Below are 23,009 nucleotides of genomic sequence, written 5' to 3'. Positions count from 1 at the left end.
GTTCGTGATTTCAGGATAATTTAAGGATTTGGAAAAAAAATTGGTCTCTAAAGAGATTTTTCTAGAACATTTATATTTACTAATTTGGCTGACACTAAATTAGCAATTGAATAAGGATCTGATCATAACTAATAATAATGATAATTTCTATGACCTAATCATTTCCCGGCCTGGAAAACAGAATTAGTATGTTTCTAATAACACACCAGTGAGCCTGTAAAACTGACGGAACAACTCAAAACAGCAGCCATTTATGATTTATAGCAATTTTATTTCATAATTTTTTTTTTTGTGTAAATAAATGAGGTGAACTGGTTTGTTTCAGTAGTAATAGTAATAGCATGTTTTCCCATTGCGCATGTGCTGTACAATGTAGTTTCTGGGCCCTCTCATACACCTGGCGCAATGCGACGGCAGGCGCGACGCAAATGTTTTTTGCAAGGTTCAGCCCGACGCAGTTATAATTTTCACATCCAGCAAATGCCATCGCGCCTATCTGTTCGCCCATGGGCGTGCTGGACTGAAAACGAGGTGTGTTCAGATGCATTTTAGGCGCGTTGCTATTTTGATGCAACTGTAAACAGCAAAAACCTGGTCTAAAGTCAATAGCGCAGTATTTTTTGTGTTATTTAAAGGGTACGTTAGTAATATGCTCCTATAGGCGGGTGCACAATGCACATACACTCTACTTATTACACACACAGGGACGCGCAGCAGCACACAAACATTTTTAAATATTAAAAATAAAAGGATTCCTCTCTAGAGAAGCGTTCAGTCTTATAGCAAATCCGCCATGGTATAAGTGCAACTGGCTTTCAAAGGGAATGGGAGATGAGATTCTGATTGGCTTAGTCCATGTTACGCCCAAAACACACCTATGACTCATTAAGAGACTAAGTACAATCGTTTTGGACCATGCGTCTGGTTCGCAGACGTTAATTAAACTAGCAAAAGTGAATTCAGACAGGCCCTAAGTACAAGTATATGGGGCAAATACGTACAAAAATCAACTGAATTATCTACCCAGTTCTCCAAAATCACTTTTTCACAGTTAATCCTCCAAACAAAGTGAACAACACCAATCGATTTGTTTCTCTACATATTTTTGTATAGAATGTTTATCACAACACAGCAATTTACCACTGCACCACACAGGACAGACCGGTTAATAAAATATGAATGGCAGGTCAGAGCTTATTGACTGAATTGCTCACGACTCAGATCTGTGCAAATATAAAACCAGAGACTAATGAAAATCTGCCACACTTCGAAAAGCAGAGATAACTTCCTAAAAACATCCTAAATTGTATGCTTTATAAAATGTATAAATGTGTTGCTCTAAACAGAACAAGAACGTATTGCACATCAGTCCAAACTTTAGATAATTACTGTACTTGTGAGGCAGCAATGTACTGATATTTCTCAAACATTAAATCTTTACGTATTAAACTTCTGTAATTAATTCAGTACATACAATGAATGAATTCAGTATAACTTTCAAACCTGCCAGTGATGATATCAATGATATATTTGCATACTAAATTTGACTGGTCTCCTTTCTTACATCTATTTACATACTGAATTGTAATTGGTCTTCATTGCATAGATTTAAACATTTATAGAAGCCTTTCACAGTTAATACGTATTGGTTCTTGTTTGTGGACGACACAGAATCACAGCTTAAACCCAAACTTACTGTACCTTAAACTTTAAACCTAATTTGTTGTACCCTTGCAAGCTACTAATATTTATTTTACCCAAGGCAAAACCTATTTTTGGTTTTAATTATTATTATTATTATAAAATATATTTCCCTTTAGAAATAAAAAGTTATGTTCCCTTCTATTGTGGCCTTCCCTAAAACCACAATTAGGATATACTGCATTTCAGAAAAAAACATATGACTGAACATACTAATAATAGATTTTTGGCTTAAACAGAGAGTTCTGTTGCACATGTGCTCAGTTGTATCCAGTTCTTAGTTTTTCACCCTGTGTCTGTATGAGGAAAGTAAAGAAGCACACAGGGGAATCCCGGTGAGGTATTTGAACTCCCTTTGATTTTAAGCTACAGGTGGGTCATCTGAAGCTTCAGTCCCATCTTCTGATATGAGTGCTTGAGTGTCATTAGAATCCAACGGATGGACACACCTAAGGATTCTGGAGTGAGACAGAGTCAGAATGAATCAGCATTAACTACACACCCTCGTGTATAACAATACAAGCAGCAGATGCAAAATGGGAAAGAGGAAATGTAAGCCTACATTGGCATTGAGAAATGAGGAACTATAGCCTATGTTCACAGAAGTACAAATTTATGTTAGTTAAAAGTTAAGAATAACCAATTTCTACGGGTCCAACAAGGTGTTTTCCTGGCCAAAAATCATATCATATGAAACAAAACTGAGCATAATTTAAATCACGCTTATAGATGAAAGACATTGTGGTGGTCAGTCATATTACAAAAAGGTAGTAATGCACAGTATAGCTGTACCGATTTTTAATTGATTGGTATCGGCTGATATTGGATATTTAATTGTTCATGCAAATTCCCATATTTTTATGTTTAGATTATTTTGCTGTCATCTAACACTCACTAATAATGTAATAACAATGTTAATTGTAATCTTTAGCAAATCGCAAAATAAAAATCTATTTAAAGCTGTTAAAGTGCCCCTATTTTGCTATTTTAAAGGTTCCTAATTTTGTTTTGGAGATTTCCTAAGGCAGGGTTTTTTCAAACTTTATGATGCCAAGGACCCCCAGATATGATGAACCTTTATGAGGGACCCTTTCCTTTCCTAAAATCCATCTATTGTTATGCATGAAAAAACATTTAAACTAGATAAATAGCAAGTGTGACATTATAAATATAACATATTGTTTCCCAACTTAAATTGGCTATACTTAATGTTGGGTGTATAAACCTGAAGAAGAACATATTTTCAATTAAAAATGATTTGTATAAGCAACTTTTACAATAAATGTATGTAAGCAGCGTCCATTCTGCATTAAGAATACTGCCTTACAGTGAGCAAGACAAAGGGGACTAGAGTGAGAAAAAACTCACTAAAGACACAACAAAGCAAACGTATACATTTCTGGAAAGTATGTATACGGCAAGAAAGAAGAGAAACATTTTTAAATGAAATGGTTAGAATGTTCAGTAGACTTTATCCAGTTTTGCTTTGTCTTTTTATTCTCTAAAATTTTCTGGGGACCCCTTAGAACCTTCTGGAGGACCCCTGGGGGTCCAGTTTGAAAACCCCTGTCCTAAGGTTTCCTTAAAGGGATAGTTCACCCAAAAATAAAAAATCTGCCATCATTTACTCACCCTCAAGTTGTTCCAAACCTGTATGAATTTCTTTGTTCTGCTGATCACAAAGGAAGATATTTGGAAGAATGTTTGTAACCAAGCAGATCTCGGCAGCCATTGACTACCATAGTGGGGGGAAAATACTATGGTATAGTCAATTTGAGGGTGAGTAAATGATGATAGAATTTAAATTTTTGGGTGAACTCTCCCTTTAAGTTTACAGGCATATAAGGTCAAAAAAAATATTCTCTCATAATATACATTAAACATCACCTCATTTCTCAAAGAGTCTGAAAACGATTTGTTCAAAGATTTTCCCTAGCCTACTCTGCTCTGATTGGTCAGACGGTCCCAGTTTGTTGTTGTGATTGGTCTACCACTTACAACGCGTGTCAGAATTTCAGTTCCAGAGGCTTCTTCACTGCTTGATAAACAGTTTTAAGAATGATTGCATCACAATCATCCAGCGCAAGTTCTCACCCTTTGAAAGTGCAGGCAAAGTGAATTCTTCCAGGCCTCAGCTACAAATTTTACATTACACACTGCATGAGAGGTAATATTCGAAAAAGATAATAGTGGCACTTTAAAATGTAAAACATTTTTGGTTTTAATTTATTTTGATACATTTATAAAATTATATAAAAGTGTGGGATTTTAATATCAGGCATTTATCAGCCCTAAAGTGAAAATAATTATTGGCTTATCGTTATTGGGTAGAATTTTAATATCAGTGCATCTCTAATAAAAAAGTTACCCAACTTCTTACAAACCTAGTGATAAGTGACTAAAGAAGATCTGGCACCTGCCAGTAACAGAACATCCAATTAATCTCTGAATCTTAATCTAAAAAATACATTTTATTCCTATTTATGAAGCCTTTCTAAAAAGCATTAATTTGATATTAAGTATTAATTACATGCTTTCTCATACCCAAAGTGCTATATAGTCAGCACTCGTTTTAAAGGGGTGGTTTACATGCACGATTTAGACATTTTAAAGCATTCTAAAGATCAATAACTGGATATGTTTCAGTGCAGCTCTTACCCTAGTAGACTTAGGGGAATGAGACAGAGTCCAGCACCCAATAGGAAGATAAAGCCAGGACACCATGCCACAGTGGCCGCATAGATTCTGCTGAAAACCGCAGAGGACACGTTACTGCTCAGGTTTTCCATAAAAGCCACACAGGCAAAGAGCGCTCCTGAGGGTAAACAAGGAAAAGTCTAACATGAGTGTCTTTTCAAAGGAAGAACGCATACAGGGTAAAAGTGCAAACCAAACTACTTTCACATTAGGATTCTTAAATTTAACACCATTTTGAATAAATGCCTTTGTGGCGCATAGTCACAGTCTCTTGAGCAGAGAAGAGCTCTTATGACCAACATCTAGCTGAATAAGGAGTTTTGTCTGGAACAGTGATTTTCCGAGAGTCACTCACCCTGCTTGGACTTTGAGACGACCTTTGACATCATCGAACGCAGGATGGGGAACGGCATGATGGCAAACATAGCAGGAATCCTCACTGTAGGCAAGCACATCAATACTCACATTAACTAAACAAACAAGGCCTCCAAAATTACATTTTAGATGGCTACAAATTTACAGCTCACTTTGACCGTATAGCTAATTTCCCAAAAAAACAGGGTCCAACATGTAGAACAGATCACTGATAATATTTTTTATAATGCAATTCATTAACACTTTAGTACAGTTACCAGAGTACCAGTTAATTGAGCAAACTTTTGCTTGGTATTACTGTACATATAATAAACATATGATAAAATATGTGAGGTTGCTGTACCTCAGGGACAGCTGCTGTTCGCTCTTAATTCATTTTATAAATCCTCTCCATAATAATCACACATGCAGTGCAACATATATATCACTTTTATAATAAGAGCAAAACTGAGCTGTGAGATAGGACACTCATATAAATAATATTTTTTACTGTGACGTCTTATAAAATTGTAATTCTGTGATTTACTCAATGTTGAAGGTTTAGTAATTCTCTCCTTCCCTTCATTATTGGCTCTAAATGCTGTTTTATTGTTAACCTTGCTTTAAACAAAATTGCAAGACTCTAAAAAAAAAAGGGATGTACCAATATTAAAATTCTGGCCAGTACAATAAATTATTTTCATGTTAAGGTCAATAAATAAAATAGATATTAATATTTGATATTATTTTGTCTAAATTAAACGAAAAAAAAGCACAAAAAATATTGTAATAAAATATTAATTAATTATAAAATATCAATTATAAATGTAGAAAATGAAAAATGGATATTCACTTACTAAATTATTTGTGCCTTTTTATTGAATAATTATTAGTTAATATATTTGTATTCTTTTTCAAGGTTAAATTTAAATAGGAATTTGATTATGGAAAAGGCTATACATTTTATATATATATATATATATATATATATACACACACACACACACACTAGTGCTGTCAAACGACTCATCGCGATTAATCGCATCCAGAATAAAAAAATAGTTTTTAAATAATATTTTAATAATATATACATATTATTATATGTAATAATATATAAAAAAAAAATATATATATATATATATATATATATATATACATACACGTCAGTGATGCGCGGGTCAATGTATAAACAACCCGCACCCGACCGACGTTTTCAACTAACCCGCCCGCAACTCGGACCGCAAAAAAAAAGAAGAAAATATTGTACCCGACCCGCTTCCTGACCCGCATTTTTTAAAAGTAGTAAATGCTCATCGTAGCTCATTGGGCCATTGAGAAAATGTTTCAGGCCCTGGCGTGGTGCGCTCAGAGGTGCAGCAGCGAGAGCAGGAAGTTCTTGAGGCGGCCCATCATTTTCCATTTCAGCTCCAGATGCATATTATTGATGAACGCGATGTTTATGTTTCGACCCGGCTTGAAGAATTCATCAGCCCACATTTGGAAAACATTTGGAAAAGTGTGAAAGCCCTTAGGAGCGCAAACTGTTATTTTTCTGAATGCTGTATGATATAGCCTAGTGTTATGTAATAGGCTACAGGCTTGATTTATTCATTTATTTCGTTAAATTTTCTTAACAATTAAGATGCTGCATGTGTTTATCCAGTCTAATCGAAGTGTGCGTCTCTCCCCCGACTTTCCCAACAAAAATCCCGCCCCCTCTCAGAAAATACATAAAACTGACTTTAAATGCGTTTAAAAGTAGCCTATTAAAATGGTACAATGGCATTGCTCAGTTCAACGTTTTGGGAAATCGGGCATTTTGTCCCGCGTCAGCATTTATTCAAAAGTTAATAACGCTCAACATTCAAAAGGTAAATAAGGATTTATTGACGATCCGACCGACCGTGACCCGAATATCATTAAAAATATTTTTGGATGACTCGTAACCGCGGGTAACCGCGGGTGGCCGCGGGCACCCGCTCATTTTGGATCAACCCGCGCATCACTGATACACGTATATAAAATTATATATGGGTCAATGACATGACATGTCTCTTTTGTGTCCGAATTAATTATTTTCCTAAAAAAAAAAAAATACATGTCACATATCAAATTGATCTACAATATTTCCTTTATAAGATACTCTTTTAATTCTAAATTCAATTGACTTTTTGAGTTGTGGTGTTTCAAAGACCTAAAATGTCAGGTGGTGCGACCAGCACATTTACATTTAAAAGTATCAATTCCCACTGCAATTGCAAAATGAAGTAAGAAATATAAATGTAAACCATTATATAATGTATACAAATAATTTAAAAAAAAGTGTCAGTTTATATGAATTGGACTAAAAGGGCAATACATAGGAAAGGGAATTTACCATGTGATATGCATTTTACAATGATTAATATGTATATTGTATATGTATATTATTTTAAATGAATATATTGTCGCACCACCTGAAATTTTCTGGGTGGTAAAATTAGAAATCTTGTTTAATAATGAATTAATGCTGCCTTAAAAGCTGTAAAACCAATATGAATCAACACCATACATTTTTTGGACATAAACATGCATTTTAAAACTCTTTTGCTTAAAATTATTAGAATTTTTTATCTTAAAAAAGTATTATTTTTCTTATTTGTCATTGACCAATATAATATATAAATGAATCAATGATTGAGATGTACACATATATATATACACATACACATACATATATATATATATATATATATATATATATATATATATATACATATATATATATATATATATATATACATTATATATATATATATATATATATATATATATATATATATATATATATATATATATATATATATATATATATATATATATATATATATATATATATATATACAGTATATACATGCAAATACTTCTTAAATATACACATGTATGTGTGTGTATTCAAATATACATAATAATTATACACAGTACACACATATATTACGTAAACACAAACTTTTGTTTTGGATCGTTTGATAGCCCTAATATATACCTTTGCCATAATCAATAAATTTGATAAGATACCCCAAAAACATTTTTGTGTAAACGTGCATGCTCACCGAGGAACATCGTAAGCGTAGTCTTTGCGAAAGCCGTCATCAACATGCTTAAAAAGATTGACAGCATCCCGATGAAGACGATGGCTGTGTTAGGCAGACAGAGGGAGAACAAGTACACACCAAGAAAGCTAGTGATGAAAATGGAGGTGCTGGCCGCAGAGCCATAGCCGATGAGGATCTCGCTCCAGCACAGCGGCTCATTGAGTTCGTAAAGTGTGATCATGGACAGACCCCCGGTATTGACAAAAGATAAGGAGGAAAATGTGACAATCAGCAGAAAGAGAACCCATTTTGTTCGACTACTTCCTCTTGCAAATAAGTTGTAGATACCACATGATAGTTTCTGCAGGGCCCGGCAACAAGCTGCATTCTCTGACCTGTCAATCACCCTGGTTTCTTCCAGAATGAAGATGGCGTATAGCAAGTTGACCACCTGAAATAGGGCTGAAGTAAAGAAAGGCCAGTTGAAACCCGACGCATGCAGGAAGTATCCTGTCGAGATCGACGCCACGCCTGCCAACAAACCAATCATCATGTCCACCACGGCCATGCGAATGGTTTTCTGCTTATCGTCCACGCATAAATCGGCTACGTAGGAGAAGCAGCCACCTAGCATGGTGCCGATACCGCCAAAGAGGGCACTTACAAAAGAGGCGACAATGAGGAGATAGAGGTTAAGCTCGAAGAAGGAGACGGCCAGGAACGAAAGCGTGTAGATCAGAGACCCAATGAGGGGCATAACAATGGTGATCTTTCGCCCGCGCTGATCACTGTAGGCCACCAGGAGGAGGGTCACTATTAGACTGGGGATCATGGAAGACAAATCACTGTACATGGAGAACAGAGAAGCCGCTTTCTGCACCTCCTGAAAAAAAGAGAAAAATAAATCAAACAGATGTGCATACAAAACTCTTTTGCTGCATATGTATCTTGTGACATATGACGCAATTCCTGGTCCAAATAAGAACAGCTATTAAAAAAAAAAAGAAAGAAAGAGGAAATGAAACACAGATGTGTCTGCTTAGGTATCAATGACCACAACTATACTACAACATACAGTTCTCTAAAACAACAGGTGTAATATTTAAGGGATATACTGACAGGGTGATCAAGACTTTTTGTTTTGCCATAATGGACATGAAATATTGATTTGAGTTATTGGTTTACTTCTTATTTAGGTATTTACTAACTTATTAGGATTCTGTGTTTCTATCGGAAGAGACTGAACACCAGCACATTAAACATTAAACCGGTCTGTTAAACAGTGTTGCCATGGACAAGAAATATTTGACTGATTGAGTTCAGCAATGAACCAATCAGAATGAAGTATTCCATGGCAAAGAGCACAATTAAAGGGATAGTTCACCCAAAAATGAAAATTCTGTCATCATTTACTTACCACCAAGTTGTTCCAAACCTCTATGGGGGGGTACTATGGTAGTCAATGGTTGCTCTCTCTGCTTTGTTACAAACATTCTTCAAAATATCTTTTTTTGTGTTCAGCAGAACAAAGAAACTCGTACAGGTTTGGAACAACTTGGTGGTAAGTAAATGATGACAGAATTTTCATTTTTGGGTGAACTATCCCTTTAATGCACAAAAGATAATGGGCCTCATTCATGAAACACGAGCAGAACCAATTTGTGTGTAAATCGTTCGTAAAGCCGCTCTGACGTCAAAATGTTCGTATTTTCAAAAAGTTAGTTGGTCCCTAACCTGCTCCCTACCACGTGTAAATGGTGCGTAAAACATTTGAACGTTCTATGTTCTAATTTAGGCAAACTGATGACATTGCATTTTGATGCACTATGTACCATAATAATATTTTAGTTGATTTGCCCCTGTCTTTTTTATGATCGTTTTTTTTACTGTTCAATGTTGGGTAATAGACAGTGCTTGTCACTGTCACTTTTTACCAAGCCGTCCAATCACAGTGGAGGAAGGACGGGACAAAAACTACACCGACCAATCATCCTACTGGTACACAATAATGGAGACGTTAATACTGCTTTTTACGGCATTTTTTAACATTCAATAATATATCTTCAAAATTAGATACTAGTAACACATTACTGCCATGGATATTTTGTATCATAGCAATCAAAGTATCTCAGCTGGAAAAACGCTGCCCTTGCAAAGCGCTTTCAAGCGCCACCAGCTGGCCGTTTTCAGAAGAGCACCAGGTGTTTTTTAGCTAGCTATAAATGCTTTGGTGCACACACGATAATTGAATATTTATGGCTAGGCGTATGGTCAGCTATTCTCTTTAGCATTTATGCAAAATACTGGAGCCAAACCTGAGAAAGAATTCCAGAACATTCCACAGCGTTCCTGGCCACATCATTTGCAGTTGTAACTCATGGGTGGGGATTATGCTAATTATGAATGAGCGTGCACGCACATCCTATCTACGAATGTTTGGAATTCAATAATATACACACATTTAACTACCGAATCCGTGGTATACGAAGCGTTTGTGAATATGGAGGAGAGTTTTCGTAAAGGTCCACTTTACGCGCAAATTACTCAGAATTTGCTCATATATTTACGAACGTTTCCTGAATGAGGCCCCATGAACTTAAATTAACAGATTTTTTTTATCTAATTTTATTTTTTGGTTCTCAGCCACATTTAAAAAATTTATGAATGTCATAGAATAACAACGGATCATAACAATAACAATGGGATAATACCAAATCAAGGGTAATTATTTGAAAGAAAGAAAGCATCCTTTTCAAATATATACATTTAATAAAAATACTATTTTTTATTGTTATAAATTATTATAAAACAAAACATAGAACCTGTATTGCCTGATCCTAGAAAGAAAATAAAACAATAATCGAGCCTGACAAGCCCAAAATAATTAGTAATTATTAGTAATTACTGTAATTTTTTAAAAAATTACTGAAAAAAAAATACTGAAAAAGTAAAAGATTACTGTTAATTTTTCTGTATATTTAATTACAGTTACTAAATGTAATGCAAATGCCTTAGACTTTAGACTATAAAACAATTCTACATACAACTATAGTGGATTTAACCATCTAATGTTAAAATTGTTTGTTTTTAATGTAACCTTCTCCCTTTAAATACTTTGGTTAATTAAAAAATTATTTATGCAATTTTATATTATTTATTTTAAAGAATTAAAAGAGCATTTTCACATCTATCTGTGTATTGTTCAATTGGTTGAGGTTGATATGGGATTTATAAAGTAGTTATTAATAAGTAATGCAAAACTTTTTAGAGAAGGTAATAAGTACATCTAGTTATACTGTTGAAGATATAATTAGTAGGTATTAATGAATTACTTTTTAATTACTTACCCAATACTTTTAGTAACTTACCCAATACTGCCTAAAATAAGTGTTATGCCTATTGTGAGCCTAAATAAACCCCAAAAAAAACTAATATATATATATATATATATATATATATATATATATATATATATATATATATATATATATATATATATATATATATATATATATATATATATATATATATATATACACAGAGGCGTACAGTACTTAAGTATTTTTACTTTCCAAGTAATTTTTCAAGTATATGTACTTTATCAGTGTTCTTTTTTGGAAAACTTCTACTTCACAACCTTCCAAAACATAATATTGTACTTTTTACTGCACTATGTTTTATATTGAATATCATTTAATACTTAATTACATTAAAAATGCAGTAACTGTATACTTTTACTCAAGTAAAAGTAATTAAAATTGTACTTGAGTACAAGTAAGAAAGTACTATATTTTTAATGTAATTAAGTATTCAAGGTAAAAAAAACAACAACTGTTATTTATGAAATGTAGTGCAGTAAAAAGTATGACATTATAAATTATGCTTTGGAATGTAATGAATTAAAAGTTTTCCAAAGAAAAACACTGATAAAATATATACTTGAAAAATGTACTTGTGTAGAAAGAAAAAATATTTAAGTACTGTCCGCCTCTGTGTGTGTGTGTGTGTGTGTGTGTGTGTGTGTGTGTGTGTGTGTGTGTGTGTGTGTGTGTGTGTGTGTGTGTGTATATATATATATTTATATATATATATATATATATATATATATATATATATATATATATATATATATATATATATATATATATATATATATATATATAGGCCTACATACATACATATTTGAAAGAAATGCCTAAAACTGTAAAAAGTGGACATGACAAGACCAATTTGGATAATGCAACGAACTTTTCGAAGTGGCTAACTTTACTAGACACCTGTGTGAACTTGAAGGGGAATGGATGAATAAGTAAATTAAAATATCTTTAATAAAAGCAACTGCTAACGAATGTTAGTTATGAGTTTGAAATGTTGCTATAAATGCGATGACATTCATATATAAGCGTGGCTTAAGTTTCCAAAAATGTGCATGATGTGGTTGTGTGAGATTTCCATGCGACATATGTAACGTTAATCCTTACCTTTTGCTGGCTGGTGTGGTTGCTGCTGTTGGCGGCGCATCGGGAAGTGTCGTCGGACACTGGGTAAGATGAGTTTGTGATCTCCAGCCACAGTCTGCGATACACATACTGCGACACGAGAGGATAAACCATAAAACTGGCAAACGCGTAGATCGCGACGATGGGCTCAATTAAGTACAGTCTCTTCATAGTGTCGAGGATGTGTGCTGAAAAGATGAACACAGACAAGTATCAGTCCACATGATCAGACTAACTGTAGCCCAACATAATCATAATTGGTTAAACCTCTTAAACTGGTTAACCATCAACCTCCTAGCATCATGACAGCTCAAATAAAACTGTATTCTGCGGAACACCATGGACAGTCACCAGTCTAATTTACTTACGGACAATGCAAACAGATTTAGGACGTATATCTTCATTAAATAAATGCAACAGAAGTTCCTCTCTTCTGCCGAAATTCCTTTTAAAGCGTTGTGGCAGTTATGCAGTGTTCTCTGTTTTGTTTATGAAACATGACTGATCGCAATACATTATGAAACGCCGGTTTCCTGCCCGTGACATTCTGATTGGTCAGTTGAATTTGAAGACGCAAAGTCATTGGTTGGTGAAGTTGCCAATCACCCCTAATGGGCGGGGTGAACCGTGAAAATGCGAGGGGCGTCATGGGATTTCGGACCCTTCAAATACATTTGTTGTTCACCTTTTGGTGCTCTAACAACTGCTGCTGGTGGAGCTAAAATTGTATATCCTCCTGGGACCCACGAATAGACTTTTGTTCACTGTAGTGGACATTATATTTTAGTGAATTTATCTGGCATAGCCTGTCACAGTCTGGATGTCCTGTAAAGAGCACATTCTGGGCTTTGCAGAGATCCCAAATGTTTGGAGGTTTCACCAGGACAATAACAACTTCTTGGTCTTTAAAAACGGCTGACATTAATTATAATTTAAATCGGATACATTTTCAAATTGTTTGTTATAAATCAACATCTCAGAAAAATTTTATGAGGGTTTCTAATCAAAATATGATTTTCTGTTACAAAACGGCATTGATTTCATAAATGTCTACTGTAGTGGACGCCAGGACTTAAATCATGTTTATCGGGCATTTTGGAGACATAACAAGTGAATAGGGGAAGAAATTGCATATTCCTGTGAAATATTAGATATTATTATGAAAATGTTGTCAATTATTACTCCCATTATTACACTTAATTTTTCATTAGCCTACATGTGGCACCAAGAACACATTAATATGCTAATTAGATGCAGTGTATAGGTACATTGTATTGAATGGGAAAATCCAAGTATGGAAAATAAAGTAAAATGGTAGGCTATATCAATGCATTTCGTTATATCTTTCATAACATAGTTCAGAATCATCTTTAAACAAAGTTTGTTTAAAAAAAATCCTGAAACCTAAAAACTGATTGGTGAATTAAAAATAAATCCATTGTTTTTGCCTATACATGCAATTTCATGGCATTTATTTATTCATAGTCCTGGCGTCAACTACAGAGGACATATCATAACATATGAATAAAATATCATTTTTTTCCATTTGTTTCTTATGCTCTAAAAAATGTTATGACATGAAAAAAATACTAAATTCAAAAAACTTTTTTTTTCTGGGTCCCAGGAGGATATAATATAGTATTTTCAGAATGCTTTTGTAAGGTAATGAATTCACTTATTTATTTATTTATTTATTTATTTATTTATTTATGTATTTATTACATATCAATTTTGCAGGATCTTAATGTTTTCACAGATGTTGTGTTATTACAAACCTTAGGCGTTCATGTGATTCTTGCTCATGCACAAGCAGATGTGTTTGTTTCCAAGTCCGGATAGTTGTTAAAAGGCAAAAAAAATTTTAAATATATATTATTCACATTATTTACAGTTTTTTATATAAATATAACTGTAATATATATATTTCTGATAGAGAACCACTGCATTATAGGCATTTGTATTGCAAGTGCTGGGTAGTAACTGATTACATGTAATGTATGGAATATGTAATAAGATTCAAAAAATGTTCAAGTACTTGTCTTTTAGTTAGATTACACTAACTTACATATTAAAATACTCGCAATCAGACTACAGTTACTTTTTTATTAATTACATGATGTTATCCTCACAATGGCAGTCAAATATTCATAATTAACCCTACTGCTTCTTTTTGTCTTTTAAATTGTCCTTTCCTGCTTTAATCCATTCAGAACGTCTTCCAGGTTTGTCATGTGACTATCACTGGATTTAAAACGGTCGTTTTTAGGGTCGACAGCTTATAAAACCTTTTTTTTTTTTACTCGTTTGCTGTACACCATTCACATATCAGCTTTTAGACATTGTTATGGTTATAAGTCACAAATGACAGGAGGCCGCTTCACGCAATACAAAGTCGATGGAGGAGAGCGTTGGATTGTTTTCTCTCCCCGGTGTGGGCGTGGCCTAAATGCTCTCGGTCTCAGCCGCTTTCATTTTCTACATCACATGACACAAATGTGACCAATCAACGGCCAGTTTGAGGTTAGGGGCGTTTCCACAGAACTCCATTCTAGGTTGCGGTTGTATTTCTGTGTTTGAACTACCTGCCCCACTAATCATTTTGTTTCTACCCATATACGATCACCACCATCCGGGGGAAGACGGACACAACTCTGACAGGTACACACATCCTCACAAATGCATAATAAACACTGACATATTACATATGTAGCTCTAACGTAGAAACGAACACATAACGGTGCGCTGTGATCAGTTAAATGTCAGTTTATATGGTTCCGAAACGCGATGGAGAGCTAGCCGGCTAACGTTAGCCGTCAGGGCTGGTCGTGATAAAGGCTTTTAGCGCTGTCAGTCTGTCTTATCTGTTGATTTTGACAGACCAGAGCCAGCGGGAACTGATCTTCTTCATTCTAGTTGTCATACGGATGATTATTATTATCTTGTGCACTAACCTTCATCCCCTCACTAAGACAGTGGCCCAAGGTTAGACAATCTGTATGTGCATGAATTGTAAACATGTTCATAGATTTTGGGTAGCAAATATGATTGTGTGGCGTGGCATTCTGACTTTTCTGCATGGTTTGTTTCATTTGAGTCGGACATTTTAGCTCGTCTCTTCGGCTTTGAAGGGATTTAGGTTCATGTTCCATCCCTTGCTGTCGTGTTGCTGAAATAACAGCATAACTAACATGTTTTTGTTAGTATCGTGTTGTCTTTCTTCCCAATAATGCGCAAAATGCATAGTCTTTATAGCAGCCTTGAGTAATTTAGCAAGGGTAATATATGATAAACGAACTGTGCAATGCTCTCAGTTTATTTCCTTCCCCATATATTAATGGTCAATGCCAGGATGCAGTTGAATTGTGTGTTTTCGTGGTTGCATGATGCGACATTTGATGCACCTGCAGGCGGTTTGTTTTCGAATATGATTTGAACAACTCCTGCGGTGTTTTCTTCATATGTTTTCAAAGTAAATGTTTTTTTTTTCTTATGATTATTCAGGGCTGAAACAGGTTGTGTCGAGCCATGGCATTCAGTAAAGGTTATCGTATTTATCATAAGCTGGATCCACCTCCATACAGTTTGATCGTGGAGACCAGAAATCGAGAGGAATGCCTGATGTTTGAGTCTGGAGCCGTTGCTGTACTGTGTAAGACTGTCCACACACCCTTTATAATACTTACTTTTTATTTATTTTAAATCTAAAAGTGTTAAACAGTTTTTTTGTTGTTGAAATATTAAAGACTTAAAAGGTTAGTTCACCCAAAAATGAAAATTCTGTCATTAATTATTCACCCTCATGTCGTTCCAAACCCATAAGACCTTAGTTCATCTTCGGAACACAAATTAAGATGTTTTGGTGAAATCCGAGAGCTCTCTGACCCCTCCATAGACAGCAGGTCATTGCAACTTTCAAGGCCCAGAAAGGTAGTAAAGACATGTTAAAATAGTGACTACAGTGGTTCAACCTTAATTTTACGAAGTGACAAGAATACTTTTTGTGCTAAAAAAAAGAACAAAAATAGCGACTTTATTCAAAGACTCTTACGCTGTTGACGTAGTGTTAATAGTGCAGCGCTTCCTTATTCTACGGTAGAACGACTCGTGCGCATGCGTCGTGGTGCTCACATGAACAGGGTCGGCCAAGTGTAGTGTTTACACTATGTCAACAGCGTGAGTCTGACACAGGCGAGAAGAAATTGTTGAATAAAGTCATAATTTTGTTTGTTTTCCGTATTTTCGTAAGTATTCTCGCCGCTTCATAAAATTAATGTTTAACTACTGCAGTCACATGGACTATTTTAACAATGTCTTTACTACCTTTCTGGGCCTTGAAAGTGATAATTAAATGGCTGTCTATGGAGCTCTCGGATTTCATAAAAAAATATCTTAATTTGTGTTATTATTAATGTGTGTTAAAAATTTGATTTCCATTGATTCCCAGAATTTCTTAGATACAAGAGAAACAAAGTGGCTGAAATATTTGCACATAAAACTGCTTTGGAGTCTATAAATAATTTGTAAATATGACCCATGGTTTTTAAGTAAATGTTTTGATGCTATCCACAGCGGCAGCAGAGAAAGAGACCATCAAAACGGCATACACCAAGATGCTTGATGCTTATGGGATACTGGGAGTTCTTCGTCTTAACCTTGGTACAGTTTCTCAGCTTTGTCATCACAACAAATAGAAATCCACCCTGTCGCCAGATTAAAAGAAAAAACCCAGACTTTAGAAGATAAGTAGACTGTAAATCTCACCAAAACACAAAAATTCACAGCAAAACCAAGATTTATGCACAACATATTATCAAGCAGTTTCATAGTCACTAATTACAGTGTAACTACCAGGTCATCTTAAAGTTCTCAGAGATATCTATTGACTGAGATTTTCTTAAAGAATACAACATAGACATTGAGACTCATCCACCCCACCCCAGTATTCAACTAAGTGGCCGGTACAAATGGGTCTGATTCTTTAAAGTTTCACATTGTAGGGTGTAGAGTGGTGCAGGTATGACGTCACGTTGTAGGCCAACAGGCAGTTAGGGTCACACTTAGGGCTGTGTTGAAAAAATCGATTCACCAATTCTGAATCGATTTTCATATTAATTTCTAAAGATCGATCCGTAACTCAGAGGATCGATTTAATAATAGGCCTACATTTTCCCCGTGAATTTTAATTTGCCGCGTCATTGAATTCACGCATTCGCGCGAGGTGGAAGGACATTAAAACAACGAACATGGCAGCTTTGAAAACTCCAGAAACGCTAAAAGCTGCGATCTGGCAGATTGTGGTTTCTCTTGATTTCAGGCGTTTATCCTCCAAAGCCGTACAGGGTGCGTCCCTGCCGCTTCAGCGCGTACACAACATCCATGGCGGTGACGGTCTTTCTCTTGGCGTGCTCGGTGTAGGTCACGGCATCGCGGATCACGTTCTCCAGGAACACCTTCAACACTCCACGGGTCTCCTCGTAGATCAGACCGGAGATACGCTTGACACCGCCGCGGCGAGCCAGACGACGGATGGCAGGTCTGGTGATTCCCTGGATGTTATCGCGCAAAACTTTACGGTGACGCTTAGCGCCTCCTTTACCTTTGCGATCTTAATGTCAATTCTTAATGTCATTTTTAATAATACATCAGGTTCGCGTCTAAATAATTGGTCTACTGCTGCTGATATAGGCTACCTCTGCGTCCTCTGTCGTCTACACCAGTGCAAGTTTGTGAAAGCAGTTGTATCAACACTCTGGAAGGGGGATTGTTCTTTGCAACCATCAATACTCCATTAATTTGCAGTTGAATGTCTATAATAATAGTATCAATATGTTGCATAACTACAGTCCTGTAATTCAGGTAACAGCTGGAAAAAAATGCTCTCTTAAAAAACACTTGTCTAAATCTCGAAGATCAGATCGGATCGGATCGAATCGAATAATGATAATCGATTCAAGATCTTGAGAATCGGAATCGAATCGATTCTTGAAATTTGAATCGAAACCCAGCCCTAGTCACACTGGTTACCTCGAGAAAAACCCAACAGGATTTTCCCATAGGCTTTTGGATTATCGCTAAAAACAAGCCCTGTGATCAACACAAGTTTATGATACTTGCACGTTTAGTCCATCAAGATAATTATCACAGATGAACACACACATTTTATGAATTTTGAAGCCTGAATGCAGTCGCAAGAAGTAAAAAGCAAAAGGTAGGCAATAAACGAACTACACCCTGGTCCCACAAATTCAATGTCACCATCGCTAAGCTTCCGACAACTCTTTCAGTTTTAATCTAAAAACCTTTTCCATGAACGTTTGAGTTAGAATAGTTTAAAAGAGCACAATTATAAGCATAATGAGCATAATAAAACGTGAAAGTGTCTTGAGCTTGTGTTCACCACAGACCAAAATCCCATTAAAAAAACCCATAGACTTTGCGGCGATGGAACCGAAAGTGCTAAATGCTAACTCGCTTCTGCGTTTTGCCCTACAAAGTGATGTCATACCTCCACCACTCTATATGTGAGTACTTGCATGCGTTACAAAGTGCAAACTCAACTCTGAATCCGCTTCGCTCTTCTTCCATAGGAGATTCTATGCTGCACAGCCTGGTGGTCGTAACAGGCTGCAGTTCAGTTGGAAAAGTCCAGGATTCAGAAGTTTTTCGGGTAACGGGCACAGACTTCGTCTCTCTGAAGAATGACCCCTCGGATGAGGACCGGATCGCTGATGTCAGGAAAATCTTAAACTCTGGGAACTTCTATTTTGCCTGGTCCTCCTCTGGAGTGAGTCTGGACCTCAGCTTGAACGCACACCGCAGGATCAGAAAAGACACGTCTGACAATCGTTTTTTCTGGTGGGAATTTTTCAGATTGTGACCTCAAAAGTCAATTTTTTTTTTTTTTTTTGATTTAGTTTTTTTTTTCATCCAATATAAATATATATTTTTTCAAAAATCAAAATATTTCCAGTTGTTTAGACTGTTGAACTCAATCAGTAGTTAAAAAATTGTTATAATGGAAATGGTAATTATATAATGGCTTCACAGGAATCAGTCCCTCCATCTCCATCTCAAGCATTATGGGGTGAACTGTGATGATTGGCTGCTGAGGTTGATGTGTGGCGGTGTGGAGATCCGCACCATCTACGCTGGCCACAAACAGGCCAAAGCTTGCGTGATCTCTCGACTCAGCTCGGAGAGAGCAGGCACACGTTTCAATGTCAGAGGCACGAATGACGACGGCCAGGTGGCCAACTTTGTGGAGACAGAGCAGGTATGCCAACAATATGAGTCACCTGTGAATGACCGTTGAACTCACATCCTTAACCATCTGGTTGTCTTAGGTCATTTTAGCCCACCAAAAATTTACATTTAGATTTAAAAAAATATATATATTTTATTGGAACAGTATGAATCTTGCTGACTTTTGTGGCGCTTGCTATATAAACACAAAAAATAGTCTCACTTAAGATCTTTGTGGTCAGAATTGAGAAACAGGGCAATTTTTTTGGGTACAGTCTACATTTCAGCCACAATTAGTTAGTCTTTGATAATGTCTAAATGTATATCCAAATGCAAAACCTAACAAATGTAATTAATTGTGTTCAAAATAGTTACTAATAGTTAACAATTTTTTTATACATTCATATTTTATTTAATATTAATATATAAATTTAACATTTTCAGTGTTATTGTTAACTAAACTTATACTATTAAATAATTTTCAAAAATGATAATAAATCTGAAAATAAAATAAATGAAATCTAAATTTAAAAAAACAAAATAGTAAAAAAAACTTAGTTAAAATGAAAACTGAAAATAAAAATAAAAGCTATATTCAAAATATTAATACATACTATGATAGTATATAAATATTATGGGAATAACTGTTTAAAAATGTTTCTGTTCCCTACAGGTTGTTTTTCTTGACGACAAAGTATCCTCCTTCATTCAAATCCGAGGGTCAATACCACTGTTCTGGGAGCAGCCAGGAATTCAGGTACAATAAAGCTTTGAATCAATATGACTCATGCTTGCATTCAAAGCACACTGAGGCAAAATATTTGCATTGCAGTCTACTGCACTGAGCTTGTTGGAGTTCCAAGACCCTGCTGAGTCATCATAACAAACTTATTTCTTGTGTTTCCACTTCGTCACACATGACCAGTGCTGACCCCCTTTATTCATATTATCAGAAACACTCGTTTCAGGGGATTTTGTTGCAGCTGAATCAAAGTCGAGAGCCAAAAGGACTGCATGGGAACCAGCAGCTGGTATATCGAAGGTTTAGTTCTGTCTGGTGGATGATCTGTTCTTTACTGCAAAGAGTTTGTGCAATGTCAGTCGGTGAAAGTTGCACCTAAACCGAGATTCTTTTTGGAAAAGGAGCCAGATTTGGATAAATGTATTGCCTTCTTGCGAAATCAAGTTAAGGAAGCAAGTCTGGAAATGCCTGTGTCTTTCCTCTGACATTCCATAGACGTTATCATCGCTGCTTTTAGTGGGAAGCTGGTGAGGTGACACTTCTTGAGCTGTTTTTTCAAAGCTTTGCACGGAACCTGAATGACCAGTGTTCGGTGTCATTTCAGGCCATTGGTTAAGGGAGTACATTATCTTCACTGTCTGCAAAGCTAAGAGCAAAATAAAGGAAGTAGTATTGCCACGGGATACTCCCAGAAAGCTCAGGGTAATGTGAGCTCATCTATGCTGTCGTTCCGAATGTGTGAAATATTAATGGCAGGGACCTGCAGAGGCAACAAACACAATTGGGTGGGACTCTCTCTCTGACAGAATATAATAGGGGTGTAACGATACACTCATGTCACGATTCGAAATAAATCGCGATACTGAACTCACGATACGATTCGTATTGCGATATTTTAAGCCAAAATAGTTTTTTTTTTTTAAACGGCAACCTCCCGCATTTTCTCTTGAAGCCAATACGGAAGTGACTTAAACTGCAACTCATCGACTGGCCGCTAGAGACTTGCTAGAGGATCTCATTGAGCCCCATGTTAAAATGCCCAACTTTACAGCAGAAAAAAACATGTTTACAGCCTGGTACAAATTGTGGTTTGGGTCTATATGGCTGTGAGGGGGGGTGTATTTACTTATTCGTTTACATTTTATAAAGCTTTAAAGTCCTGCATAATTAAGGGCGTGGCCACTTTGACTGACAGGTGGATTGTCGTTTGTCTGCTGTCTGTTAGTCATCGCGTCACCTCAGCTCCACCCACGTTCCGCCTCTTTGCCCACTTTCTATTATCCAGGAGTGACGCGCGATGACGTGCTGACAAGATGGCAATGGCCAGCTCGACCCTACTTTGCACTTCAAAACTGCTTTTCAGAATCCTATGGGTGACGTCACGGACACTACGTCCATATTTTTTTTACAGTCTATGATATAGTCATTTAAAGTAGTGATGTCACTGAAACTGTAAACTTTCTTTTTTTTTTCCCATTTGGATTATACACTCGATTAGTAATTTTTACGATGCCTTTATGACATTTATTGGATCTTTTAAGTTTGAGAGGAATGGATTTTAAATGGAGGGACAGAAATCTCTCAGGTTTTATAAAGAAACTCTTCATTTGTTCTTCATCTTAAAACAACTCTAAATAGCGAATCATATCGTTTACATCAACGATACATATCATTGTTTTTTATCACGATATATCGTTAGACCCCTAGAATCTAAAGCATAAATGTCCCACACCAGCTCTAAAGCAGGGGTCTTCAGCTTATAAGGACCCCATGTTGGAGGTGAAACACACACAGAGAAAACTGTGTCAAAATTGTACCTTTTGGTGTATAACAGCTTGTCACTGGGGCAGTGCCCTTAAAATGACATCTTTGTACCTTTTTATTTTATTTTTTACTACAAAAAAGTTCATAGTAGTACCTATGTATTTGTACTCTAGGGTACTAATATGCACCTTTTAGGAGTAAAAAGGTACAAATATGTCCTTTTAAGGGCACTGCCCCAGTGACAAGCTGTTGTACCTGTTGGAGAATTACACTGATTATATGATATAAACAAGATTGTGTATCAATAAGATTATGACTAAGCCTTCTGCCTTCTGTAATGAAAGGGTCTTGGAAGAACATGGAAAACTACTCCAAAGACACAATTTTGACACACTTTTTCTCTGTGCGCAGGGACCATCTCTTACATATTGATGGCAAAAAAATAGCATATTTAAATATATTACAAATGTAATACATTGTGTACATTGAATTAAAATAGTAACTAATATTTAATGATTTTATTTACACATTTTATACATTAATATTTTATTTGATATTAATAGATACATGTAACATGTTCAGTGTTATCGTTAACTAAAAACTTAAACTATTAAATCATTTTCAAAAATTTGAATAAAGCTGAAAGAAAAACAAATATAAATTGGAGTGCTAAAACTACAAAAACTAATCTGAAATAAAATAAGTTAAAGCTAAATTAAAAAACTTAGTTCAAATTAAACTGAAAATATAAAATAAAAGCTAATTCAAAATATTAATACATACTAAGAGTGTATGCAAGTATTACTAAAATAACACTGTTTAAAATGATGGGGGCACATATTTAACTCTATATTTAAGCGTTGCTTGTTTTAGCTTTACGTTAATTGGATTTTTGTTGAACAAGTTTTAATTTTTTTCACAAAGATTAGTTTGAGA

The 23,009-nt window shown here is 35.5% G+C and overlaps 2 protein-coding genes across 3 annotated transcripts in view; one reads left to right on the top strand and one right to left on the bottom strand.

Annotated features, from left to right (window-relative positions):
- Window positions 1–253: 253 nt before the first annotated feature.
- LOC307118987 (lysosomal proton-coupled steroid conjugate and bile acid symporter SLC46A3) lies at window positions 254–12,828 on the bottom strand. Its single transcript, XM_079804916.1, has 6 exons — window positions 12,694–12,828; window positions 12,308–12,513; window positions 7,845–8,709; window positions 4,754–4,837; window positions 4,360–4,516; window positions 254–2,159 (listed from the first exon to the last, which is right to left on the bottom strand). The coding sequence occupies exons 2-6, from the start codon at window positions 12,494–12,496 to the stop codon at window positions 2,063–2,065; spliced, it is 1,392 nt and encodes a 463-aa protein (XP_079661042.1). The 5' UTR covers window positions 12,497–12,513; window positions 12,694–12,828; the 3' UTR covers window positions 254–2,062.
- Window positions 12,829–14,872: 2,044 nt separating this feature from the next.
- synj1 (synaptojanin 1) overlaps window positions 14,873–23,009 on the top strand; it is a 36,623-nt gene continuing 28,486 nt past the window's right edge. Inside the window, exons 1-6 of one of the 2 annotated variants that reach the window (XM_079803904.1) lie at window positions 14,873–14,983; window positions 15,827–15,974; window positions 16,895–16,981; window positions 18,913–19,180; window positions 19,373–19,598; window positions 20,241–20,324. In XM_079803904.1, coding sequence (XP_079660030.1) covers window positions 15,851–15,974; window positions 16,895–16,981; window positions 18,913–19,180; window positions 19,373–19,598; window positions 20,241–20,324 — 789 coding nt within the window. In that variant the 5' untranslated portion in view covers window positions 14,873–14,983; window positions 15,827–15,850. Of the gene's footprint in view, window positions 14,984–15,826; window positions 15,975–16,894; window positions 16,982–18,912; window positions 19,181–19,372; window positions 19,599–20,240; window positions 20,325–23,009 lie in introns of those variants that run through there. The other variant, XM_079803905.1, reaches the window with a different exon arrangement.

The sequence above is a fragment of the Gobio gobio genome, assembly GCF_949357685.1.
Source record: "Gobio gobio genome assembly, chromosome: 22".
NCBI lineage: Eukaryota > Metazoa > Chordata > Actinopteri > Cypriniformes > Gobionidae > Gobio > Gobio gobio.
Note: the sequence above shows the minus strand (reverse complement) of the source record. Positions and strands in the feature narration are given on the sequence as shown.

Coding starts and splice junctions, on each gene's coding strand:
- LOC307118987 (XM_079804916.1), bottom strand. CDS start 12,496: ATGAAGAGACTGTACTTAATTGAGCCCATCGTCGCGATCTACGCGTTT. Junction 8,710..12,307: donor ACCACACCAGCCAGCAAAAG/GTAAGGATTAAC, acceptor TCTTTTTTTCAG/GAGGTGCAGAAAGCGGCTTC. Junction 4,517..4,753: donor CGTCTCAAAGTCCAAGCAGG/GTGAGTGACTCT, acceptor GTTTACCCTCAG/GAGCGCTCTTTGCCTGTGTG.